Here is a 27,847-nt window from a genome sequence, read left to right on the forward strand (position 1 = left end):
ACCCAGCAGCTTCTGCAGACATCCCACCTCTCCCAGAAGTTCAGTGAGTCTGGCAAATTGATAGTGTCTCCTGGACGCCTGCAAATTATATAAAATATCCCAGAAATTGTTCCCTCCAAATCCCTATACACCTATCTTGAACACAATTTCAACAAACCTGGATTTTTCAACTTGGTTCTCCTTCTTTGTGGTTGGTTGTTTCTTAGTTTTTGGTTTAGTAGGGAAGGGAGTAATTTCTTCTCTTTCTTTTCCATTGTCCAATGACAGTGTTTTTCCTTTCACCTTCACTGGCTCCTGGTTAATAAGACAAATCGTAGTCAAAGAGTGCATCTAAAAAGCAACTAAAAGCAAGGGTTTTTTTTTTGTTTTTTTTGGAAGTGCTCTGGTTGGTCTAGTATGTCTCATGTGTATGTACCTCTTTAATATTGGCCTCCATGTCTGGGTTAGAGGTCTCTGTGGTAGTAGAAGAGCTGTCATCATTGTCTGCCAGTGGTTCTTTTAATTCTTCTCCTTGAGCCTTTCCCTTTGTTTTCCTCTCTTTCTCCTCTTTCTTCTTAAGAGCTTTTGTTTTATTCTTCACTTTCCCTTTTGATTCAAGCACTGAAAAACAAGTAAATTGGGCAGAAGTTATATTGTGCATTTTGCAAATTACACTGACTTCTGGGTCAAACACCTGGGCACAGTAAGCTGAATGTAAATCTATTCTGTTATAGTTCTATATTGTTATATATTACCTTTGTTTTGTGAGAACTGTTGTGAATTGTGTTCTAAAGACACACTATTGGCAGAAGACTCAGGCCTGTCAAGATCTTTATCCATGGCTACCAGGAGTCGGCTGTAATCCTGATCTTCTGTACTGTTGGTCCTTGTGCTGTTGGACTGTGAGGGTGTTGAGCTTGGGAGGTCCTCCAGGAGGCCCGAGCCCTGCTGCTGTTGTTTGGAACTCCGGGCCTTTCGGTTAGTCAACTGATTGAGTCCTTGGCCACTATCTTTATTGAGCGGAAAGGTGGAAGAAGATTGCATAGATCCAGAGCGGCCTGAACCAGATCTGGGCTTGCTGTCTGGCAGAACACCATTGCTGTTGGAAGTGGAGTGTGGACCACCCTGCCGACCCCCAGCCCGCCCACCAACGGTTGACCCGTACATTCCTCTTGTCGAGTTCTGGTTTGAGTCGGCAAAATCATTCAAGCTGCAACAGATTAATTGTATTTCGTAAAACTCAGATAAAATAATGCAGAGTAAATCAGAGAGAAACAAAAATGACATCGCTTTTATATAAACTAAAAAAAATTCCTCACTCACTTAGTATCACTTTGAATTCGTACAATTTCCCTGAGATCAAAAGGTTTTCCAGTCTCCATGGGAGAGTTGGATTCCACAGACAGCCGTCGTTTGAAAGGCTCCCATATTCCCTGGGCCTCCAGATAGGCAGTAGCGATGACCAGCAGGAACATAGAGCTAGAGAAATATCACACTGTTATTCATTTACAGATAAAGAGACAAGTAGTTTATTAATCCCACGTGTTAAAATATATAAAAATATTATACATTAAACAGAATTAGAAAGATCATACTAATACACTACAAACACAACGCTCAATTTACATAATATACATAGGCTTACCTATAGCAAAAATTACTTTAACATGCCAAAAATGAACGCCAGCGTTTCATACTTTATTCATACTTGAATTTTAGGCCTAACCTACTCCAATACTCTACTTTTAAAAAGTTTGGGAAATTAATAGTTAAGTATTAAGTTTAAATTAGTTTTTTCATTTCAAACAAAAAAAGTATCATGGTTTTATGTTAATGTAAAAAAATTTAGCAGAACAACTGTTTTCAACATTGATAATAAGAAATGTTTCTTGAGCATCAAATCAGTATATTAGAATGATTTCTAAAAGATGATGTGCCACTGAAGACTGGAGTAATGATGCTGAAAATAAAATAACTGCTGTCTTGGTGAGCATTAAAAAAAAAATTTTTACAGAGCCCAAACTTTTGAATGGTAGAGTAGGATTTTTTTATTTGTTTTTTTTTTTTATTCCACAGAAAGAAACCCTATAAAACTGCAAAAAAGCAGTGGACAATTATTTCTAAAACTCAGAATTGTAAAAAATTTTGTCCAGTGTAAACAAAGGCTGAGTTTGTGTTGTGTAATGTTTATAGGACTTTATGAGTATGAGTTTAGACTTAGCAATCAGGTGACCAAATATGAGAAATCAGACCTCATAATGAGGGAGACGATGATGTAGAGCTCCAGCTCCCAGTTGGGTCGGGGAAGGGTTTCGGCACACACTGCCAACATGTGATATGGCAATGATGCATTCAGTACAAACGCAAACACTGAGCCCCCCGCAGTCACCAACTTCAGCTCCCGGATCACTCTGGATGATGTGAAATCTGGTGTAAACCTGCACATCACAATATAGACAAGAGTTAATCATCTTTGTCCAACTGATATTTATGATCAAACTCTCTAAAATAAGGCATAAATGCGAATGAAAATCACATTTTAGAAAGTACCTATGTTTTAAAGACATTATTAACACCACTTTTACTTTTTGTTAAAAGAAGGTAGCCATAAAAAACCACTCACAGTATGACGAGGTCTTTTGAAGTGTTTGGTTTGAGTGCAAATTCTTCACAGTTGAGAACTTTGAAGCCATAACCCTCACATGCATTGCCACTGATCTCCATAGATCGAATGTGAATCGGGAGAAGCCCTGTGTTCTCCAGCCTGAAAGTCCTTCGAAGAGTGAAGTTTGGTTCCTTGGCTTTAACTTAAAGAATTAGGAAAACACACATTCAATCAGTATAATAAGTATGTGAATAGAAAGGTGCAGAATCTCAAACTAGCTGTTAACAACGAAAACATCAGAATTTTTATTTAATTTTGACACTCACCATCTGAACAGTCTTTGAGGAATGCCTCAGTAAGTTTAAACCTCAGAGAGCTGCCAAGACCTGGGGCTTTACCAGCTAGTCTCAGACTCTCTGTGGTGCCTTGACCATGAACCATGATCAGGTCTACTATTGTCAGGTTGTTCCTGTACAAAGATGACAAGGGTAATGTGCAACAGCACTCTTATAACATTTTATTTTCAGTGCTCATTTTGCACACTAAACTTACCTGACGACTAGCAGAGAAGAGACACTGTGATTGGTAATGGGTCTGAACCTCACATTGAAGGACTTTACTTCCCCGGGCATAAGGAGCACGTTGTATACGTAGGGCCGAGTCAAACCTACAACAAAACCTGTGGAACTCTTCAACACTGAAGACTGAGAAACATACAGAAATCATTAGCAGAACAGAGACACACTACTACCACTGTGCAGCAATTCTTGATTTGGGTAGATATCATGAAAGGAATTTTACAATGTAGAAGAATTAAGGTTAAATTGATTCAATTATACAATGAAATGTCACTACATGGTCACAATAAGTCTTTGTTACTTACATAATTTTTATGGACCTGGAATTCCAGTGTATTTGTGTCAATGTTGATATTGGACAACTTTCCTAAAGGAAACCTTTAAGGAACAACAGGAAAGAAACATCAGATGAAATCAGTTTTAGTGCTGCACAATATTGCAAAAGAACTGACACTGCAATATTTTGTTTTTCATATTGGACAATTGAGGGAACTCAAACACAACTATTAAAAAAAGGTTCAAACAAACATTCACTGATGCTCCAGAAGGAAACACAATGCATTAAGAGTCAGGGGGGTGAAAACTTTTGAACAGGATGAAGACAGTACTAAATAAAGAATAACATGCATTTTTTATGATCTCTCTTATTTTATTAAAATTATTCACATTTTCACAGATTCTGCAAGTGGTTCACATACTTTTTCTTGCCACCGTATTATGGTTTTTTAAGTCCATAGAAAGTTTCAGAAGAATACAAAATAAAGTGTAATAAAAAATGTTTTCCATGTACATTTACTGTACATTTTGTTCTTTCAATTCTGGTTTCTAAAGACTGTCAGCTACAAATACATTTGACAAATGTTTCTCCTCAGGTTTACACATCTAACACTACCCTATTAGTAAAAAAAAAAAAAAAAAAACATAATTTACCTATGCAAGAGAAATATTATTTTCTTATGTGTATTCAATCAATGCTACTGCTTATACATGATCAATTATCTTACATGAGTTGCAAAGATTCCTTTACATAACTTTACTTCATGAGAAAATGTAATTTGTTTTTTGGCAGATAGATATGTGTGTGTAACCATAGCATGTATTGCAAACATATTTTCTAGATATATATAAATACTACCTTTTATATTTTATTACTGAACATCGGGCCACTCTCTGTCATACACTTGGTGAAAAACTGTATGTTATGTTTTTCTCTCTCTCTGATGTTTCAAAGCTATTCTACAAAAGCTGTGAGAGGCAACTTGGAAACAATGATTTCTTTCTGCAGTCAAGGTCAGTTGGATTGGGAAGAGTTTTAGGGAGTCAGATAAGATACATACGTCAGGTGGGCGTATTATCGGATGTTGAGAAAGACCAAGGTGGATGAAGGTGAAGTGGAAAATGTACATATACGATAAAAGGAAGTAGGAGGCCTTATGAAAATCTGTTCATTTGTTTATCCAATCAATTTTGAAAGTCTTTATTCAATGAAAAATTTATGTGTGACTTAATATTTTACATACTTTAAATACTCTGTTTTGCTTAGAGCTCATTTTGTAGCTCTCTAAGGTATGTTTTGGTTTTAAGAAAGACTACTTTGAATTTGGATTTTCAGAAATAAATTTGGTTTGATAATTTTACTACTGAGTGGCCTGACTTTAATCTTATAGGTACATTTCCACCACATGTAATACAAAGTAAAATATTATCTGGAGATTTATTTATTCTTTTTTCAATTTACTTTAGCAAGCTATATTTTGTTTTCATATAACGTCATACGTGAGGATTTTTCCTCTTAGTTCAGATATGTACTTGTCCTGCCAAAAGTTTCACTGGCCTTGCTACAAAAAAAAAAAAAAAAAAATGAATCATTATTTTAGTAAATGTAAGTGAGCTATGTTTATATTCTGATTTTAAATTGTAATATTTTTTTATTTAACATGTTAAACTGTACCCCACTTTATTTTTTTACTGATACCTTTCTGTGAAACTGACATTACATGAGAGTGTTTAGCACTCCATAATGCTCACATCACCTCATTTTGGTTAAAAATAGAAAAAAATAATACTAAAGTGCCTTACTACTAACTAAACTACTTAAACTACTTTTTTTTTACTTGAGTCATATTATTTTTCAGTACTTTAACTTGTACTCAACTAAATTATTTATTATGTAGCAATACTTTTACTTAAGTACAATTTTTGTACTCTTTCCACCCTCTGGTCTGTAGCATCAGCACCCCTGGTTTAGTGCATAAGAATTGCCTTACCTGTCAGCAAGTTTGCCTGTGAACACTGAAGGATTTGGGTACAGAGCCAGAGGAAGAACCTGGACGTAGACCGGGACATCGGCTGGGTTTTCTAGAATAACTTCTTCTTCCTTAAAAGACAAGTTCAGTGTATTTGACTTGAGTGAAAGTATAATGGACTTACTCATTGGTAGCTAAAACAAATCAATACAAAGATATTTAATAAAAAGGCACACAAGGGAGGGGGATGTGTAGAGTTTTGTAAATGACTGGTGTGCGAATACACTCACCGATGAGCTGTTGGTGTTTGTAAGAGGAAAATGGATCTGTTGTGATGAGTTGACCAGTGAGGGCCACGTGAGCCGTGCTGAGATTTTGGCCTGCACATTCTTCTGCAGATCTGTGTTCACTTCAAAGAAAGCTTCGATCCTTCACAAACAAGAGAATCACATCAAAAATACAATACATTTACTGTATGGTTATCTAAATCTGGTTTAAAGCAAGATGTATCAGACTTACTCAAGGCCTGATTGCTCTTTGAGCTCTCGCCATCTTTTCAGGAGCCGCTGGTGTAGATCTACATCAGCATCCCACATGTCCTCCTGCATAACCAAACCATGGGGCCTGGACTCCGCTGCAGAAACACATAGGAGAAATATTCAATGAAAACATACAAAAACAACTAATTTTTTAAGAAAAGACGTGCAGAAAGAAAGCGTACATTTCAATACAAACGGTAATCCCACATAACAGTGATCACCACACTGCAAGCTGGCATCAAAATAAATGTTTGCTATCTGGAAAAGGAGTAAAAAACAAAAGTAAATTCTTAAGACATAAAACATCTGATTCATCCAAAATTATTCTACATTGTATTATTGTAGTTATAGCACAAAGTAAACTGAGCAAACTGTGGGCAGGTGCATTTAAGTCAGGGTAGATTTAGCATAGCGTTATAGTGTTGTAATTGGGCCTGGCACCTTGGACTTTCGTCTGGGTTCCAACTCCACTTTGTTATTGCGAAGTCGTTTGAAGTAAAAGCGGACGTCCTCTGTGAGAGAGCGAATTTGCTGAAGCCTTACTTTCTGTGAGAATGAACTCTGTATGCTGAAACTTTGGTGAACTACTTTTCCCTACATAGAAAACACAGGGGGAAAAACAGCTGATGAAAATCACTTAGAAATTGTATAAAACCTAATGAATGGTCTCTTGTCTTGTAAAAATAACAGTGGTTTGCAAAACAGGTCATGTTAGCACATGGCACTGGACACAGGGAGTGGTGTTCAAACAGTGCCTGTGGGTAAAGTAATGCATGAATCACATGCTCACATTACATGTACAATAGAAGTGTCTTTATTACATTGAGATCTCAATGAACAGGTACTTTTGAACCATTTGAACCATTTACAAAAAAAAATAAAAAATCCAGAGACAAAAGTACATGACTATGATTTTGAGAAGAACACTGAGAATTTACATAAAATATTTGATTTTTAAGACTTACCGGGAATGAAGGTGGAAGAATGATTTGTTTGGGTGAACAGCTTAATGTTCCAACCGCTATGAGAGCCTTTACAGGGATAGTCAATATCTGGAAGAGACACATATAAACTTGAGATATGTTCAATGGTTGCCATTGTGTTGTTAAAGATATGCCACTTTTCTACCTATAGTGTGCAAGAACAGGTACAGGAGCTTGATCTGAAATTGTTCTGCACATTTTGCTACCTTACAAAATCAGGAACCGCTAACATCAGTGGCCAGGCACAGTATAATATACACACCAAAAAAATGTTTTCAAGACCACTCAATCTGGCAAAATGTTTTCAAGACAGCTTAATCTGGCAAGATTGATGTGAAAAAAAAATCTAGTTCTCATTATAAATTAATTCAACTAACAATTTTAACATTTAATTAAAGAATACAACATCTTTTAATTTAAGTGAACTTATCTTCACATAAACCCCTTGTAATAAATTTCACATTTAGCTGTGCCTTTAATATATCAGCGCTCACTGCCAAGTTTTTTTTCCTACTGGTCCAGTCAGGCTGGGTCAGATTTTTACTTGCCCTGCCAAAATGCACAAAAAGTTGTTGTTTTTGTTGTTTCTGACTCATGTAACCTTGTAAACAGTGCTTTAAGATTTTCAAGTCGGTCTAACAGGTAGGAAATATACAGAAACCGAATAATCAAATACATAATCTTCACTGTATACATTATAAATTAAATATAGATCAATCCTTATTAAAGCTAAAAGAGTGATTTTCTCTTTTCTTTTGTTGTTTGATTAACATTAAATGACAGACAGCAGGTTTATTAGGCTGCTGTCACTTTAAGACCTAACACACGTCACGTTCAACCACATCAAGTTTTGCAGGGAGGGATGTCTGTGCTGTGTGTGTGTGTGTGTGTGTGTGTGTGTGTGTGTGTGTATATGTGTATATATATATATATATATATATATATATATATATATATATATATATATATATATATATATATATATATATATATATATATATATATATATATATATAACAGAGACCCACATTTTTCTGGACAAAACACATACCTCATAGTCTGTTGTAATGTGTATGGCTCCATCATAAAATCCCTCGAGAGCTTTAGCCACTAAAGTGACTTTAAATGCTGCGTAATAGCCTGAGGCTAAAATTACCTGTGAGGAAACCGACATGCAATACAGATTTATGAACACCTATACGTACAAATGACAGTCCTGCTTTTCTTTAAAAAAATAAATAAATAATTCACATACATAACAGAACACAACTTCATAAACCATTCCCAATGCTCACATTTACTTTTAAAATATGAAAATATGCAGAGATTACTTTACATTATTGAACTCTTTTGATAATGTTAACTTTATAAATCCTCCCTCATTAGATGGATATGAGCGTGCTTCTATACTGTTCATTAGTGCTGGAACATTGTGTGATGGTCCTATAAATATCACAACATGGAATAATAAACTTTAAATTTAATGCACTAACTCTTTTCAGTGTAACTCTATCGTTACGTATATAAAAGACAAAAGTCTAACTAAAGCATTTTTCTGTGAACTGTACTATTCAGTTTACATTACCTTTTAGGGGTGTTTTTTAAAAAATGAAAAATGTATGAAATAACTTCTGTGCTTGCAGTACCCCAAAACCATAAATCTTGCAACACTTCTGCAATTTTACCACAAGTACGGACATGCAAAGATTCCACCGGAAGTCATATGACTGCCTGCAGATATAATCCAATCTGAGATAGCCATGTATGGCTCTATTTGTTTATCAGTTGTTTCTCCAATCTTTAAAATCTGAAATATTTTCAATGACAAAGACCACAAAATATTTATATATATTTATATTTATATATTTAACTATTTGAGCAGAAAAGAAAAAAAAAAAAAATCATTATTTAGTGTAGGGGAGTGTGCCATTTCAGGTGCTAAGTTGATCCTATGGTGACTATTTATATTTCAAATAAAAATATGAACATAAATGAAAATAAAGAATCTTGGATTGTAGTCAATTTTTTCAACATTTTGTAACAGTTCTTGTAATAGCATTAGTATTTCGTAATGGTATTAGTATCACTATTACAACCACTAGCACAGCTTTTCGCAAATCCACACTTTCCACTTTACAATACTACTAAACCACATTATGTATTTATACTGGATAATTTAGCGCATCTGGATTGTAAATGCTTTTATCAGATTTTTAATATGAAATACAGATATATTTATCTTAGTTACTAGACAACTTAAAGGGTTAGTTCACCCAAAAATGAAAATTCTGTCATTAATTACTCACCCTCATGTCGTTCCACACCTGTAAGACCTTCTTTCATCTTCGTAACACAAATTAAGACATTTTTTGATAAAATCCGATGGCTCAGTCTGGCTCAGTCACCAGCAAGACAATTAACACTTACATTGCCCAGAAAGCTATTAAAGACGTATTTAAAACAGTTCATGTGACTGATTTGAAACAAATAATTCGTAAAGCTTCAAAGCTTCATGAAGCAGTGTTTTGAGATAGCCCATCACTAGATATTGTTGAATAAAGTCTTTGTTTTTTTTTGGCACACAAAAAGTTTTCTCGTTGCTTTATAATATTAAGGTTGAACCACTGTAGTCTTTATTAGCTTTCTGGGCAATGTAAGTGTTAATTGTCTGGCTGGCGATGCAGGCCTCACTGAGCAATCGGATTTTATCAAAAATATAATAAATAAGATGAACGAAGGTCTTACGGGTGTGGAACAACATGAGGGTGAGTAATTAATGACAGAATTTTCACTTTTTGGTGAACTAACACTTTATGGTTAGTTTACCCTCTGTGAAATGCTGTCCATTACAGAGAAAAATGATTCTGGAATGATTTAAACAAGTTTTGGTAATGGACAGTAAAGGAGTGATAAAAACCGCGCACTTACGGTTTTGTATTGGGCAGCTGATGTGTTCTGCAGCTCTTGAATTCTACTCAGTGCTATACTTCTGTTCCCTCTTTCTGTATTAAGCAACTCCAATGACAGACTGTCTCCTGTCACCAACCATGACTTTATCTCCAACTGTAAGCACAGAGAAACATGTATTCACATACATGAAACATGTATTCATAGAGAAAAAGCCATATAAAAACATTACTGCTCACTTCAGTAATGTCTTGAAAATTTTAAAGAAAACTGCTATTCTTATCCTACAAAATGTGACACAAAGTACTGAACATGATGACCTTGTACCTCAATTGGGTTGCTGTTGACCACCACAAACACCAAACTGCTGGTGTCTGTGGCACTAAGGACACCAAAGTCTAAGATATGCTCTCGAAGACAGGGAGGAAGAACGACGGGCTGTTAAATGAGAAAGCAAAGACATATAATCTCTAAAATGAAACAAAATGCATTTACAACATTTAAAGTTCAGAATTAGGTTGCATTAGTGACAGTTTGTCATGTGTAAGCTGTTCTTAATGTACCTCCAAGAAGCCTGTGTAGGCCCTGACTGGCAGGTGAAATTTAGAAGCATTGGTGATGAGGAGAATGTTGCTGTCGATGTGGATGGAGGGTCTTACTGGTCGAAACAGAAGGGAGAAAATGTAGCGGGACTCATGGGGAGGGATAAGAACTGGTGTGCTGAAATTATGCACCTGTGGAAAAACAAAACAATGTTTTACTTTTTTAACACTCTAAAGAAGTTTTTGTCTGCTGACAAAAATGTGAATAGCCTCTCACATTGAACATTGTCTTGGCTTCTTCAGGAAGGGACACATTGTGGATGCGTATGGCAAAGTTGAAAGTATTAGTGAGGTAGATGGGCCTGTCCACTGGATCTACAGGACTGTCTCTGATGTGGAACAGGGTGGCTGTGTGGTCAAAGCCCAGGTACCTAGAAACGGTGAGCATAGTTACAAAACTAGTTCTAAAAAGTTACAAAAGTTACACTAGTTCTAAATATATGCTGGTGAATACTTACCCTTCTAAAACTTCAGCTTGGTAAGGGATTTCAAGTTTTGAGTAGCTTTTCTCTTTTGCCTTCACTGTTATTTTTCCAGAAAACTGATCTGATCTTCTTGCTTTTGAAGCTGGAATGGAAAAAAAAAGAAGAAGAAAAACATTTCTTTTGTTATATCTGTAAACAAACATTTTGTTTCATGTAAAACAATGGATACAATGTCTAAAATTAAAGCTGCAAGCAGCGATGAAAGGGCCCTCGCACCCGGGCTCACCGCCACCCGCTGGCCTTAGGAAAACAGAGAACAGTGGTCGACATGCATGTAAGCGAATGAATACAGGAGAATTATGCCATTGAGTCATTTCGAATTGCCACACTTCCTGCTTTGTGGCGCTTTGACCATAACCAAATATTGCGATATAGATGTGTTCAGACCCGGACTGTTATCAATCACGTGAAGTTTGGAGCAGATCGAACATCATATGCCTGAGTTACAACAACTTCCCGTTTCATGGTGTTTATCGCATACATTAGCACTTAGCCAAGTGTTGCATAATTTAACGTGTTTCTAGTATGTTTGGTACTTTGTGGCATATTGAAATGTGGTTCTGGGAGGGAATTACAAGGTAAAGCATAGCATTTCCTGTTGCCAGCAGGTGGCGCTATGAATAACGGAATATTGGCATATAGATATGTTCAGGCCAGGACTCTTATCACACATGTGAAGTTTGGAGCAGATCAGACATAGTATGCCTGAGTTACAAAGGCTTCCTCTTTCATGGCGGAACAACAGACTTTGTCAGGCCGACACGGACACGCCCTTCAACGAAAACTCTAGATCTTCGCAATTTAACGTCACAAAGGCCTTTAGATTAGACTGACAAAAAATGACATTGATCTGATTAAATCTCTAGGAGGAGTTAATCACAGTGTAAAACATGTCATTTCCTGTTGCCCCCAGGTGGCGCTATGACTGTAACTGAATATTGTCATATAGATGTCTTCAGGTCAGGACTCTAATAAAACATGTGAAGTTTGGGGCAGATCGGACATTGTATGCCCGAGTTACAACAACTTCCTGTTTCATGGCGAAACAACGAACTTTGCCAGGCCGCCATGGACACGCCCTTCAGCGAAAACTCAAGATCTTCGCAATTAAACGTCTCAAAGACCTTTAGATTAGACTGACCAAATATGATGTTGATCTGATTAAAGCTCTAGGAGGAGTTCATTAAAGTACAACGCCTGGAAAAGGCAAAAACTGCCCAAATTTTGCAAAGAAAATTCAAAATATCTCACTTCCTGTAGGTTTTCAGATTTCACTCCAAGAGACTTTTTTGTAAGTCTTGGGCTGTTAGATGTGTGTACCAAATTTCATACCTGTACGTGAAACGTAGTGTCAGGGGCACTTCGTTGAAATTTTGTAGGTGGCGCTATCGAGCCATTTTGCCACACTTAATTCTGAAACCCATATCAGACGTAAATTTTCACCACTTCTGACGCATCTGCAAAGTTTCATGAGTTTTCGAGTATGTTTCGGCCCTCAAAAAAGTGATTCACCTTACATGGCGAAACCTCAGACTTTGTCGGTCACCACGGACACGCCCTTCAACGAAAACTCAAGATCTTTGCAATTTAACATCTCAAAGACCTTAAGATTAGACTGGCCATATATGATGTTGATCTGGTTTAATCTCTATGAGGAGTTAATCACAGTGTAAAAACATGTAATTTCCTGTTGCCCCCAGGTGGCGCTATGACTGTAACTGAATATTGTCATATAGATGTCTTCAGGTCAGGACTCTAATAAAACATGTGAAGTTTGGGGCAGATCAGACATTGTATGCCCGGGTTACAACAACTTCCTGTTTCATGGCGAAACATCAATCTTTGCCAGGCCGCCACGGACACGCCCTTCAGCGAAAACTCTAGATCTTCGCAATTTAACATCGCAAAGGCCTTTAGATTAGACTGACCAAATATGATGTTGATCTGATTAAAGCTCTAGGAGGAGTTCGTTAAAGTACAACATGTGGAAATGGCAAAAACTGCCAAAATTTTGTAGAGAAAATTCAAAATATCTCACTTCCTGTTGGGTTTACAAACTTTGAACCCAGGGGCTTTTTTGTCTGTATTTGGCTGTTACATCTGTCTACCGAATTTCATAACTGTACGTGAAACGTAGCACGAAGGGCGCTTAATTGAAATTTTGTAGGTGGCGCTATCGAGCCATTTTGCCACACCTAATTCTGAAACCCATATAAGATGTAAATTTTCACCACTTCTGACGTGTGTGCAAAGTTTCATGAGTTTTTGAGAACGTTTAGGCCCTCAAAAATGCGATTCATTTTGGAGAAGAAGAAAATTTTGGCTGAGCAATTCCAATAGGGTCCTTACACCATCGGTGCTCGGGCCCTAATAAATCATTTCATGAGGATGAAAAAGCACTGCTAACACTATAAACAAACTTTAGCTGCTTTGATGTGAAGTTATTACTAGCTCCATACAGAATATGCACATTTTTATTTATTTTTTAATCAAACATTTTTTTCTAATTAATATCCACATGATCATTACAGATTTTGAGACCCCAAAAGCTTCTACCTTCTCGTGCTTACACTTAATAAACTTTTGACTTATGGATAAAAACCTGTTTACTGACTGGGATTACAATCAAATCAATACAGAGGTGCATATTATGATTAATATGACAAATGCCCTCTTAATGACACCTCTAAAAAGAACAGTACTTACCATCAAAACTAATACTTGCAACTTTGGTATATCGGCTCTCTCCAGCTTTTAGTGTAATTTGCTTGAACTCAACTGTGACAGCTTCATTCGATGGAGTTGGCCTAACACTCTATACAAAACAAATACATTAAGAGTATTAAAAGAGATATTTAATTCACTGGTTAAATCAAAAACTTTGCCAGACTTACACTACCATTCAAAATTTTGGAGTCCGTAAGATTTTTTTTTTCTAAAGAAATTACTACTTTTATTCAGGAAGGATGAATTAAATTGATCAGTAAAATCATTTGTTACAAAGGATTTCTATTTCAAATGAATGCTGTTTTGAGCATTCTATTCATCAAAGAATCCAGAAAAAAAGGTTTTTTCAACACTGAGAAGAAATGTTGGTAACACTTTATTTTAAGGTGACGTAGTTACAAATTACTTCATGTACTTACTATAGTAATAACAGTAAACTATGTATAATTACAACTAACTAACCATAAACCAAACCCCAACCATAACCGTAAGTACATGTAGTTAATTAATATTACTCAGTACTTATTACATTTGAGTTAGTGCGATGCAACTACTTCACCTTAAAATAAAGAGTAACTAAAATGTTTAAGTACCAATTGAACGGATTAGAATAATTTCTGAAGGATCATGTGACACTGAAAATTGGAGTAATGGCTGCTGAATTTAGCTTTGTGATAAAATAAATTACCTTTAAATTGTCAAGTGGAATAATATTTGTATGTAATATTGTGTTTATACTGCATTTTTTATCAAATAAACAAATTTTATCAGATCTTGGTAAGCATAAGATACTTCTTTGAAAAACATTTTTTTTTAAAATCTAGCCGACCCCAAACTTCCTGTAGTGTACAAATAAGCCATGCAAACAAGTCCTATAAATTACCATGATCGATACATCTTTTGCTCCTGAATTTAACAGATGCAAATTCAGTTGTTTTGGTCGATCTGTAAAGTTGAAAGGACACAGATGATTGTTACTTTTCCCCCAACAGTATCAGTCTCCTGCAGTTTTGCTGTTTCTACCAAACTGCTGTCAAATGTAGGAGTGGAAAAAAGCATACCTTGCGATCGAAGCGTACCAAAGTCCAGCATCTCTGTGGAGGAGTATATACCAGGTGCTGGGAAGATGCACAAAACATGAGTCAGAGTTGAAATAATATTGATCAGATGGTCTCAGAAAAAGTAATTTCAACTGACCTGTGGTAACTTCAACCTCAACAGGGAGGATGATAAACTCGTCCTCATTGGACGCATTAGTTTTAATTCTTATGAAGGCTGTGTGGTTGTCAGCGTCTCGAGAGGAGAAGCTGGCTCTCATCACGCCCTTTGTCTCGAATGGAGCGATCTCCTATAGAACACAGAAAATTTAGCACGTGAAAATAATAAATTGTATCTCAACAGTGATTTACAATAAAAAGTTATGCTCACCCATAATTTTTTGGTGCCACCCTGCTGTCCAGTAGGCAGCTCTAAATGTAGGTCTCCTCCACTGGTGTACATCTCTACAACCTGAAACCATAGAAATACCGGGTGGAGACAATGATAAAGAAGATAAAGAATCAAAATGGCCCACTAGTAAAAGAAAATATGATAGGAGCAGTATGCTAAGCTGAAGAGTTTTGCGTACCTGCAGTGGTTCACTATGTGGGTTGAAGATGCTTATGAGTGGAGAAAAGCTGCTATTTACTGGAACTCTGGCCCCTACAAAGGGCCTGAGTCTGTAAGGATTGGGGATACCCACACCAAACACCTAAAATCAAACTACAGTCATATCTTCTGTCCAAAAGATCAATGTATTAATAGCTGTACACCAAATGCAGAACAACATTTTTAAGCATATGAAATGTACCTGGTATGTAAACACTCCATGATGCGATGTGTTAATAAATAAGGTATTTTCTACATTCCCTACTACTCGAGCTAGAAACACCACATCAAATGAGGTGTTGCCTCCAGGTGGAATTATCTGTAAGTAAATGATGGATAGTGTTACAGCACGCAAGATTACATGCATCACTCCATACACGTCACTCACTATTGTCAGACTGTGTTGTGTTAATAAAACAAAAACAATTATATAAATATAAATATATATTTTTAGATTTATATCACTTTTATATTATTTTAATCTAAACACAAATAGGATGTTTTTAGCTGGGTGCAAGCACATACGTTTTCAAAACCTCTAAACTGGTTAAACTAGATGATTCTGAAAACATTTCTGACCCAGTTTACACTTGTGTTTAGCATCGTCCAATTTCAAATGTAGTACCCGAAATGAATGTTAACACCAAGAGTACAATGAGTTTACGGCTGCTGATTATCGAATCTGGTCGACCACAAGTCATTAGCCAGGGCAGAGAGGAGCTGATTTATGCAGGTGTCAGGAACAGGTGGGATGTGTTTAATTTATAACCGCCTGGAGTGTGAGCACACACACACACTAAAAGCTTTAATTAGAAGCTTCAGTGAGGTCAGCGTCCTGCTGTTTCACTGACGTGAATGTGTGTAAGGGTGACATTAAATTACTCCCTTCACACATCAAAATTATGAAGGAGATTTCTCCACGGATGTCTTTGTCAGATGAGCTTTGGTGTGAGCTCAGACGTTTATTTATGTCATGTCCTGCGCTACACAATAAGATGAGGCATTTCCAGCAGCTGGCACGCAAGTTAAAAGAACATTTCTTTTGTTCTTTTTTTGCTAGGTTTGAACAGGAAGTCACAACTGTCTCAGTACTAGTTTGTAGATCACACCTAGGGTTTCCCTGTGATAAATACACAACTGTTCAAAAGTTCGAGGTCAGTGAGATTTTTAATGTCTATGAAAGAAGTCTCTGCATCTATTTAAACAAAAACACATCAGAAACAGTAATATTGTGAAATATGAAATAAATGCTGAAATAAATAATCAGCCATTACTGCAGACTTAAGTGTGAAGTGTTCAGAAATCCTTCAGAAATCATTTTAATATGCTAATTTGGTGCTCAAAAGCATCAACATATAAAAACAGTTGTGCTGCTTAATATGTTTGTGGAAACCATAATACTTTTTTTTTTCTTCAAGATTCTTAGATGTTCAAAAGAACATTATTTAAATTGAATCAATTAATTAATTAAAAATGCATTAATTGCTTTAAAAAAAAAATCTTTGACCCCAAACTTTTGAACGGTAGTGTATGAAATAACTCAATGATTTAACCATGACACACACACGTTTAATGTATATGTATATGTGTAAAATAAAATACTTACCCTATTCTGAAAAAAGGATGCATGAAAATGTGATGTTGTTGCTGATATTGATATTAAACTTATTTCTTCTGAACTTGGATTGTGTAAGTAAACTTTTTCCATTTTTGGCATTCCAACTGGCCTATGGAATGCAAAGAAAAAAAAAACATTTAGCATCCAGGAAAAGGACAGAAGAGTATGGTACATAGTGACTTCAATCTTGAGTCAATCATTGCTTTAACCTATGAAAATGACTAATTTTTTAATGTTAAATCAAATTAGAATCAAGTAAACTAAAAAAAAATAATCAATTCAGCATTTGAGGTGGCTCATTTCTATTTATCAGCTTATACACAAGTATATATAAACAAAATCAATTTGTTAAAAAGTGTTTTGATAAAATCATAAGACAAATAATTGTTGTTAAATGTTAAATAATGAATAACATAAATAAACTGTTTGGCCACACATGCTATCAGTATGAGATTAAAACACAAGATACAGGATGAGATACAAATTTATCTGAGGTTCTATTGCTTGCTGCTGGTAAAAGAGGGACTGGCCTGATCAATGCTGTACAATGACTCCATAGGAAGTAGAAGAGACTTCAAACTTAGCATAAAATAATGCAAAGAAGAGGGAGTGAAGTAAGGGTTATCTGGTAGAACACCAGCAGAAAAATCTCATACACCCATATTTGTAAGGACAATATTAGGAAGCTTGTTTTACAAATCCACACACTGACAGACAGTGCATTCCAAACTGCATAAATGATAACTATGTAAGGCACATAGACGGGAAAACAAAGCAGTTAAGTATAAATGCTTTAGAAAGGCTCTTTAAAACAAACATTTCACAGTTTATTCATCATTTTATGATGTCATTTATTTATACTGTAGAACAAAACAGGAAAGGTTATTCAAGTAATGTAAACCAGAGACTTTATTTCATTCATAAACTGAAAACTGCTATTCTAAAAACCCATTAGAAATTCTCATGTAAATCCTTGTGTAAAAAGCCAATTCACTTTAAGACTACAAATTGAACAGATCTGTAAATGATCACCAAAGAATGGAACGTTCTTTGAGTCATAGGCTGTTGAGATCACCTGACCTGCTGGGGAGTGAGCTAATAAAACTAATGCATCTAATGAGGCAGGGAAGGGTGTTGACACTTTCTTTAAATAAAAACTGTGTAATATAACTTCATTCAAGTGCAACTTCTGTGGAAAACCACCCAGCATTACTTAGATTAGGTCACCTAAAGGAAAAGTTGTAATCAGTTTATAATTATATATAGCTTGTTATATTTATCTCCAATAGCAAGCTATTAAGGAACTTACTAAAATATTTTTTTTTTCTTTATTCACTTGAAGAATTTTGACAAACTGGTCATTTTTTAAATCTAGAAAAGTGATACTAAGCAAGCATAATATAAACTAAACTAAACTAAACTAAACTAAACTAAACTAAACTAATATAATATAATATAATATAATATAATATAATATAATATAATATAATATAATATAATATAATATAATATAATATAATATAATATAATATAATAGTATGTTTTAAGTGACTGTGACTTGTCTTTTCACCTTTTCATTTTTTTCATATAAAATCGCAATAAATAGTGGCTTGTCATAAATATTCATGCATCATTAAATAATAAATAGAAAAAAATTGTTTTAGATGTTTCAATATCATATGGTTTTGTAGGATTGTGCCGTCACTGCTTTAAATGTCATGTCAACTACCCAGTTAGAGTTGCCTTACTGTTCATGAAAGTCCAGCATTGGAGGCTCAAAGCGTATGGGTCTGCTGTTCCCCCGCTGAGAGGATGCACTGCAAGAGCAAGGGAACACAGTAAATGAGGGGGGCTCACAGTGGGAGACACCAGATTTTGTAATCCAATGTGATGTGCTTTTTATTCACACCACAACATGGCCTGTTGAGGATCAAATGACGCCTCTCTATTTCCCTTCAGGCAAAGAGAAAGATACACCCACACTTACACATAACAGTAACAAATAGTCTTTGTCTAGCATGGAAGCATCAGGTTTACACCAAACATTAAAGTTCAGGAACCTACTAAGGTAAACCTTCCTTCCACTGGGCAAGCATTTGACTCAGAGATCTGGATCAAAACCAAACCACATTCACACATATATTTGTTCAGAGTTTTAAATCTTTAACAACCTCCCTCCCCGTTGTACCATATTTCATTTAACACTAATCTCCTCATTTTTTGGGCAAGACTTTGCAAATGGCAGACTAAATAGTAAAATGAATCCATGATAAACGATATGGTCCCTTGGGTCAGATATCAATTATTTTAGGGTGTGCCCCACTAATGTGGCCTAAGATATTATCATTGTTTTTATAACAATATATTTGCCTTCAAGGATATTTATTAGCAAACTCACTTCAAAACTTAGTTGAAGAATTAACTGTAGCTAAATTAAATTTTCAATTCTAAGATCACAGGAAAAAATTACATTGGGAAGCTGATCTGATTTAGTTAGTAACTAAGAAAAAATTATTTGAAATGAAGTCTTTGCTGTTTTTATGGGCGTATAATAATATTTATTAGTTTTTTTTTAATTATTTACTTATTTGATGATGACTATTATTTAACTAACAATTATTATCATCAATTATAATAATACATAATTATACCAATGGATAATTTAAAAATAAAAAATTAAAATAATAATAATGATAATAATAACTAATCATTACAAATTACTATTAATTTTAATTTCTAGATAAAAGACTAGAGTAAACCCTGATTTTAACAGGATCTTAAAGAAATTCTACTATAGAACTATTCATTACAGACTCTCTCCACTGGCAATTTACTAACATAACAAATGCTTTCATAGAGGGGCAACGCATTCTAAAACAGACTCATATTCAAGACCCCAAAAATCTGCGCATAAGGCAAAGCTTATGTAAACCTACTAAAATAAACTTATAATGGCTCTCAAATCATGAGAGTGTTAGAGTGACAGACACATTAGTCATTCTACTTGACTAAAGACATTGTCTCTCCAGAGCAAGACTAGCAGCATATTTGTGGATTAACAGAAAGTGACACGTCTAGTCGCACGCCGATGTGTGAGCGTGAAATACAGCCTGTATCTTGTGAATCTCTCAACTGCAGCTTATGCACGGATAACAAACACCAATATGAACTAAATGTAGATGATTTTAAAGCTTGACTCAAATAAACAGTGGCAAAATAATCTCATGCTACACAGTTTAGACAAAATGAACTAGAATTGAGCTAAAGGGTGAAATAAATACACCACCAGCAGATTAATTTGCCACACATAAAACATGTTAATGTGTAATGCAATGTTTCTGTGGGATGAGATCAGAGAAATTCTTCAAATATAAAGTGTCAAAAGGCATTAACTAGGCTGACTGGTCCGGTGGCACAAACCACAAAATGAAAAATAGCTGCAACAAAGTCCCTAACACAGCAGTGTCAACCACTTCCCAACTGCAGTAAAAAAATATAAAAAAAATTACCCTAAGTAGTTGCAATAAAAACACCACTATAAGTAGACACTAGATTGAAAACACAACAGAAAAACTGTCCATCCATAAGCATAAGAGAAAAACACTAGACCACTAAGCTACACATTTTTGTAAAAAAAGAAAAAAAGAAAAGAAAAAAAAAACATGTTTTCTTGCTTCCTCATTTTCTTGCTTGCACTACACTTGGCATGCATGCTAAACTGTACATGACAATGTGATGGCGTCTCCTCTTTCAGCTGAGATGACGAGTCATAAAGACAATCAGCCAATGAAAACCAGCCACCGCTAACATATACAGCAGAGTAGGTTGGCAAATCCCTCGAGCTGGAAAGCTGTGATTGGTTGAGCAAATGAATAGGCCACCTAGTACACAAAAAGTTGATCTACTGGAATTAGTTCAAAGCACACCTGAAATAAAAACATTTAAGGTGGAATGTGAACATGAAAATTCTTCTGGCTTTTAAGAGAACAATAACTTTTCCGTCTGACTTGTTGCTATTTAACACCAGTTCCTCTGTCTACAAACTTAAAGGACGGAGTTGTGTAACTCTTCATAAACTCAATATGATAGATATTCACAGGGGACAGAAATACCTGATAATCACCTGAACTCCGATCTACATAGTAAAAATCACTGAAGTACCTAAAATGCCACAGCATAAACACGCCGTTCAGTCTTCCACTGATTCATTTCCTTCGTCCGCTGTGTGACAATTTACGGAGTGCCAAATGACCATCAAGAGAGTATCTGAATCTGATTAAATCATTTGAAATGCGAAGGAAGTCTGATGAAATGACAGCTGGTGTTTTTTTGCTCAGTTGTTTTTTTTTCCCTTGAGCACAGGAACATCTCATAGTTTAGTGGGAAGGTTCAGTTCACGTGTCTCGTTAAGTACCAAACAAATGTTTCTTGGACAGTCTAATATAAACCACATGCTAGCTCTGGCCAAGCACATACAAAACAAAGCAAGAAGAAAATCTCTGGGTGTATGTAACCTTACCTTTTTTGACGATATAAGCTAAGATCAATATCAGACTCTGTCTGTAAGAAGAAAAGAAACAAAATTAGCTTCTAAAATTAATAGTACCCATAAGCAGTACAACTAAAGCAGAGACAGAGTAGGTTAAATAGACAGATGGTCTAGGTTAAACATGTCCCACCAAAGTGTTAAAGTCTTGCTATATGTATGGGCTACTGTTTGTGTACACTGAGTGTGTTTTAGACTGGTGGACATGTCCTCACTGAGGTTCACTTCTGTAGGACTAAAATAAAATGGAAAAAGCCGGACAGGGAGTATGGTTTGGTCTATTTAAAAACCTTAACATTTCCACAAAAGTCCAAACTCACATGTACACAAAACCACTAAAGATCAGAGAGTTCATAGTCCATTCAAGGGACTATTACAGCTAGCCTATCATTTCAAAACTGCTCAGATATTTTATATTATTAGGGAACACTTTATTGTGCAATGAAATCCATTTGACAAAATTGTTTACGCTGCCACACCTTTTTTAAGGCTAATAAACCATGACTAGTACTGCAAAGAATGAAACATACAGTACTATAAAAAGATAAAACAAAAGCCTTAATCGAACATAAAATTAGATAAAGCTTTAAAGCTTTGCAAAGCTCTCATCAACCTTGAGTAAAAATTAAATTGACAACTGGAGTATCACAAAAAAGTGATATTTCACAATATTCATTCAATTCAGCTAATTACTTTATGTGGTTGTGTAATGCCGGGTTCAGACTACACAATATTTTTGTTGTTTACGAGAGTCATTGTGCCAGATTATATATGATTTTGACTCCTAAAATATTATCGTGTCGTGGACAAGAAACATGTCAGACTACATGTCGCTACCCGACCATTCATCAGTCGCCATCTTTAACCACGTGCGTGCTGTCATCAAAGAAGGCGGGACTACTGACTGACAGAAGGTGCCGTGAGCATAGTAAACAAACAATGGCTAGCAGTGTGTTTTGCTGTCTTGTCATCAGAAAAACCAAAAAGTGGACACATATCTAGATTGCATGGATACTTGGATTTCCTTCTTTTCCTTGAAAAAAAAAATCTAGTCTTTCTGTCGAGACATCGTAAAGCATCACAGATGCGGTATCGGTTGTCGTTCACTACGACACACTACACTGAAATGATCGAATCTTGCATCCTGACGCCCATTGCAGTTTACAAATCCCTACAACGTCAAGCAGATCGTGGCAAAACCGGGCTAAAATCGTGTAGTCTGAAATGGGCATAAGTCTTTCTTACAGAAGTTTGTTTTTTCAGAGGGGGAAAAGAAACTCCAACACCTAATACCTGCGTAACTTACAAAATTATACAATTATTATAAAATATTTTATTTTATTACAATACAATTTAAATATATAAAAATCACATAACCCTTACATAACAGAAGGTGAGACAAGAAAACAAAACAAAATCAATGACACCTTTCGTAACTGATGTTAAATCAATAATTGCGCAAACAATTTAGCAAGACCATTTGAGAGTTCTTTTGAAAGATTCATTAATATAACTGTCTCATAAAGGCCCTCAGTATGTTTATTAGCTTTAATCGATTTGCACCAGCTTTGTGCGTTTATGTATCCAGACAAACCAAGAGGAAGATGTGCTATGTTTGTTTTTATTTCACTTCATCACACTCTACTTCCTCAAATACTGTATAACATACATAACATTAAGGTTGTTAATAATAATATTACTATAAAAATGTGAAATTGGAAAACAATGTTAATTTGATTCATTAAAGGAATAGTTTACCCAAAAATGGGTATTCACCCTCAAGCCATCCAAGGTGTATGACCTTCTTTCTGCAAAATCAGTTATATTAAATAATATCCTGCCTCTTCCAAGCTTTATAATGGCATTGAATAGTGCCTGAGTTTTTGAAGCTCCAATAAGCGCATCCATCCATCATAAAAGTAATCCAACTCCAGTGGGTTACTAAAAGCCTTCTGAAGCGATGTGATTGGTTATTTAAAACTTTATAAACTATAAATCACTGGCTTCCGGCAACGGCCGTAGATGTGTTCACAAGAGAGTCAAGTTCCGGCGGAACGGTGATATCTGACCCGATGTATGACATAGGAAAACCCACTGGAATCGTATGAATTACTTTTATGATGGATGCATGTGCTTATTGGAGCTTTTAAAACTTGGGCGCCATTCAAAACCATTACAAAGCTAGGAAGAGCCAGGATATTATTTAATATAACTCCAATGGTGTTTGGCTGAAAGAACAAAGTCATATACACCTAGGATGGATTGAGAGTGAGTAAATTATGGGATAATTTTCATTTTTGGGTGAACTATTCCTTTAACTCTGTTTCAAAACAGCTTCAAAACACTTCACAGTTGACATAGTGTTTTTGTTTTTGCTGCTCTGTGAACAAAACTTGCATTGAAGTGACTAACACCTTTTTTTTTTTTTTTTTTTTAAATCATCTGTGGATAGCCTCACTACCTTTACAATAAGTTACTCCATTCTTATCCACTAATCATGACCAAATTTGTTTGTCATTTATTTACTACATCAGGGTTTGTGATATTTAATCACAGTTCAACCTCAAAAAAAGGTTGAACATGGCCTTTACACTGCAATGCAAGCTTCATGCTATCAGCTGTCGCAGTCACAAAAAAACGTACCTGCAAGAGGCCTCCTTCCCCAAAGTGTAGTACCTCCAGGATGTTGTCTGACTGTATGAAAGCTGTAGACAGACAGAGCAAATTCCCATGAGGTTTGAATATCAGCAAACAATGCCATGCAGGTTTATGCAGTGTGTGCAAGTGGCTCTCTAGGGGTGTATCAGATTTGGACACAATTACCCATCAGGAAACACAAAGGACTGAAGAGACAGGGAATCATTACAGTCATTTTGCAATCATTCGCTGTCTGCATATGTCTCAAGTGAGCTCTTGATTAAGGAGTGTGGAGAACCATATAGTTTCACTGTCTCGTGTGCTACTTTGTAAGAGAAGCTAAAGTTGCCACAGCTTCCTGAAAACAGTTTTTGAGGCCAGGAAATAGCAAAAAAGCAAGCAAAACAGAAATTGAAATGTCAGAAATGTATGTGGTCAACATGAAGTTTACCTCAATCTGCTTTCAGATGTTTGAAGTGAGTATCTTCATCACTTTATCATTATATCATCAATTTCCTTCAAACAACCACTGATGACAGTAAATAAAAAAAAACTGGACACTGAATAAAGTTAAGCCAACTGTAAAACCGTGAGTTAACATCCATACTGTCAGCTAATGAAATTCTTCTTCTGATTATACTAAAACATAACATCAGAAGTTCTTTGAGCAGGAGCAGATTATTTACAGATTAACAGATGGCAAAAGGAAAGTCCTCCTGAGCTGCCGAGTTCTCATGTTCAGCTTCATGTCAGTCTACTTGCAGTGCTATTATTAGTCTGCAGGTCTGTAACTCTAGTGAAGTTTATAGTGACAGAGGCTGGTCACGCTCATGAAGCTCAAAACATCTCTCGTATAAGCTTTCAGGGGTACACAAAACGCATCACTTTCCACACCACATCATGTTACATCATACAATTAATTTAGAGAGGTGTGGAGTCCATTTCATCAACAAACATTAATTAAATCTTGAGTCAAGCATCAACTGGATCAATTCCCATCATTTTAGATTTGGGCAAAAACAAAATCAACTGATATCTGTGGGCTGCATCATTTAATAAATAATACTAAAATATGGGTGTCGCAATATAATCAATATACATGCCCTACTCCAAAAAGAGATTTTTTTTTTTTTAAATGAAACAACATTTAAACAACAATTAAATATCTTTGTCTAATTTATGAATAATTTCAATATTGTTGACAATGTATTTCTGCATTTAGCTGTGTGGTTTTTTTGTGTGTCAAATTTGTGCCAAGATACTGTCATGGCAAGGTGATTTTAAATAGATCAGATTCACAACAAAATTCCATAGTGTGTGTGAGTCTGCCAGTCTGGAGGTTCAATGTTTAAAAGCATCTTTACACATCAGAGATCCCTTACCACATATACTCATAATAACTTTTCTTAAAAACGCCACAGAAACAAGAGGATTCATGTACAAAGCCACCTGTAAAGAGGTTTAAAACTTTCCTAACACATTCAAATTCTGAGCTAAACGGCATCTATTTTACAACTCCCAGAGCTCAACAATAAGGACTGCCCAGTAGCCCTGTGCCAACATAAACGACGCTCGGGACAGTTGACAAAATGGTCATTTGCCCGATTGGGCCAGTGCTGCATTGCTACAAAAGTTTATCATTTGCAGGTGTTTTTAAGCCTTGCCAATTTAAATATTCAAGTGCAACAAAACGCAAAATAGAACTCAATTCAAGCTGCCTTTCTGATATATTGATACACTCACACAAACTTATGTTAAAATGCCCGTATTGGCGAGTATCCTCATAATCTGTTATGTCTTAAGTGAGCAAAACAGTTGAGAAATAAAGCACTTGTGTAATTGGATCCGGGCATGCAGCTCTTAAAGTGACAGCAGCCTAATAAACCTAATGCTGTCTTTGTTTTGTAATGTCTTTGTTTTTAATTAAAGGATAAAGGATAAAGAAAAAAAGAAAAAAAAGAACAAAAAAAAAAATCACTCACTGCTCTTGACTGAATAACTTTTGTAACTTTAAAGGCTCTCTAAGCGATTCTGAGCGGAGTAACTTCCTGTTGATGTTCGAAGTGTTGTCAAACAAAACAGAGGCTAGCTAGACCCTCCCTCCTCCTCCTCCTCCTGGCCCTCCCCTCCGTGCTTCCTGAAACAGTCATGAACGTGCATTTAAAATGTAAGTAGCTTGCGTATTGACGCTGCTTGTCGGTTATTGGCTGGAGCGTGTTTATTATGTTAAGTGGTCCAGGCTGCACCAGTTTGTTTTTATTGCCGTTTTCGGAGCTTGTGGCGACTACAGAGACAGCGTTTTTTACAGTGTGTTCAGGGGACAGGCAGCTAGCGGATAGTGAGGAGATGTTTGCTGTATGTGACAAAAAATGTTTTGGCCTAAAAACGTGTGACTTCGCTTAGAGCGCCTTTAAAGGGGTCATGAACTGCATTGTTTTATTGTTTTATAATATTTCCTGGGGTGCATTTATAATGTTAGTATGCTTTTTACATCCAAAATTGTCATAATTTATAAATAAAAGGCATTTTTCCTACCCTGATTTTAGCCCACTGGTTTGAACGCTCTGTTTTAAGGAGCGTGTCTGCTGTGAGACTTCAGTGTAAACGCCCACTGCTGTGATTGGCTAACGTCTTTCCATTTGAAATAGCTAAGTATTACTCTCTCTATTAGCGCGTTTTTACTATTACAGCTCTCAAGATTAACTAATCGTGAAAAGTGTTCAATTACATTTAGATTTATGGCATTATATTTACATCGTGGCATGAAAGGTTGCAGAGATGAACACTGTAGCCAATCACAGACATGTTGAGCGCATGAAAGCAGTGATCTTGTCATTGCAATTCAATTTCTGTACACTAACAAATGCTTTCAACTTCAATAACAGTGTAAACGCGATATAATTAAGAGATTTGTGAAGAGTTTTGCACCTGTCAGTCACTGATAAACTTGCGCGCTGCTCCAACGATTGCAAAGGGAGCTTTCTTTGATCACTTTCTTTATATAATTTAATCACCGTTAAATAACATTATTTTCATCCTACTAAGAGAAACAACGCAAGTTGATGTTTAGTCATGGGTCTGATTTACTGACACACAGACAAAGAACATGACTGTACACAAATCATTACATTTCAGATCAGGCATTAGAATTAACACAGTTACTTATATGTTGTCACATTACTGTCGAGTCCAGGCACTGCACAATATTTTGTAATCCTCAACCGCATGTTTACTGCTTGGTAGCTCGATCTGGTTTAGCACCATGTAGGCCTATGTTACTTAGGCTACCTATTCTATTGCATGTCATGCGCGAATCGGTGGGTGGGGCTAAACAGGCAGTGATGAAGTAGGCGTTGATCTTCTGCGGAGATGGTCCTTGCTGCCCTTTGACGTCATAGATCCCCACTTTGAAAATCCTATCGTTTGCTGTGTCTGCTGTCAATAAAAGCTTTTTTTGGACTAACAAGGAAGTTTTCAGTTCTGAAACTTACAGGATATTCTTAATAAGAGCTCTTATATTTCAAAAGCTCAAGAAAAATTTGATTTCTCAGTTCATCACCCCTTTAATAAGGATTAATCTATAGGGTTTCTAGAATTATTGGCTAAAGTACCAGGATTTTGGCATGTTCCCACCACAGGAACTAGGAACGATTTTAGTTCTATGAACTTCTTTTGGGGGAACTAAATTAGCTCCTACTACATAGTAGGATCTAAACCAGCACTATAAGAACTATCAGTTACGTTTTGC

General features: G+C 35.8%; 1 protein-coding gene across 4 annotated transcripts in view; it reads right to left on the minus strand.

The window, feature by feature from the left end:
* Positions 1-27,847, minus strand: part of tmem131 (transmembrane protein 131) — a 43,652-nt gene that overhangs the window by 7,807 nt on the left and 7,998 nt on the right. For 3 of the 4 annotated variants that reach the window (XM_067372594.1, XM_067372595.1, XM_067372593.1), the window contains exons 2-33: positions 24,106-24,167; positions 21,436-21,476; positions 18,665-18,733; positions 16,905-17,025; positions 15,501-15,617; positions 15,279-15,401; positions 15,080-15,160; positions 14,849-14,999; positions 14,713-14,769; positions 14,535-14,596; positions 13,631-13,739; positions 10,898-11,006; positions 10,657-10,810; positions 10,401-10,571; positions 10,165-10,275; positions 9,859-9,993; positions 7,982-8,086; positions 6,913-6,999; positions 6,389-6,541; positions 6,130-6,205; positions 5,928-6,042; positions 5,699-5,837; positions 5,430-5,539; positions 3,468-3,540; positions 3,137-3,288; positions 2,911-3,053; positions 2,603-2,786; positions 2,232-2,417; positions 1,303-1,458; positions 735-1,189; positions 416-600; positions 158-294 (exon numbers count right to left, since the gene is read on the minus strand). In XM_067372594.1, coding sequence (XP_067228695.1) covers positions 158-294; positions 416-600; positions 735-1,189; positions 1,303-1,458; positions 2,232-2,417; positions 2,603-2,786; positions 2,911-3,053; positions 3,137-3,288; positions 3,468-3,540; positions 5,430-5,539; positions 5,699-5,837; positions 5,928-6,042; positions 6,130-6,205; positions 6,389-6,541; positions 6,913-6,999; positions 7,982-8,086; positions 9,859-9,993; positions 10,165-10,275; positions 10,401-10,571; positions 10,657-10,810; positions 10,898-11,006; positions 13,631-13,739; positions 14,535-14,596; positions 14,713-14,769; positions 14,849-14,999; positions 15,080-15,160; positions 15,279-15,401; positions 15,501-15,617; positions 16,905-17,025; positions 18,665-18,733; positions 21,436-21,476; positions 24,106-24,167 — 4,129 coding nt within the window. Of the gene's footprint in view, positions 1-157; positions 295-415; positions 601-734; positions 1,190-1,302; positions 1,459-2,231; positions 2,418-2,602; positions 2,787-2,910; positions 3,054-3,136; positions 3,289-3,467; positions 3,541-5,429; positions 5,540-5,698; positions 5,838-5,927; positions 6,043-6,129; positions 6,206-6,388; positions 6,542-6,912; positions 7,000-7,981; positions 8,087-9,858; positions 9,994-10,164; positions 10,276-10,400; positions 10,572-10,656; positions 10,811-10,897; positions 11,007-13,630; positions 13,740-14,534; positions 14,597-14,712; positions 14,770-14,848; positions 15,000-15,079; positions 15,161-15,278; positions 15,402-15,500; positions 15,618-16,904; positions 17,026-17,446; positions 17,496-18,664; positions 18,734-21,435; positions 21,477-24,105; positions 24,168-27,847 lie in introns of those variants that run through there. The other variant, XM_067372596.1, reaches the window with a different exon arrangement.

The sequence above is a fragment of the Chanodichthys erythropterus genome, chromosome 21, assembly GCF_024489055.1.
Source record: "Chanodichthys erythropterus isolate Z2021 chromosome 21, ASM2448905v1, whole genome shotgun sequence".
Taxonomy (NCBI): domain Eukaryota; kingdom Metazoa; phylum Chordata; class Actinopteri; order Cypriniformes; family Xenocyprididae; genus Chanodichthys; species Chanodichthys erythropterus.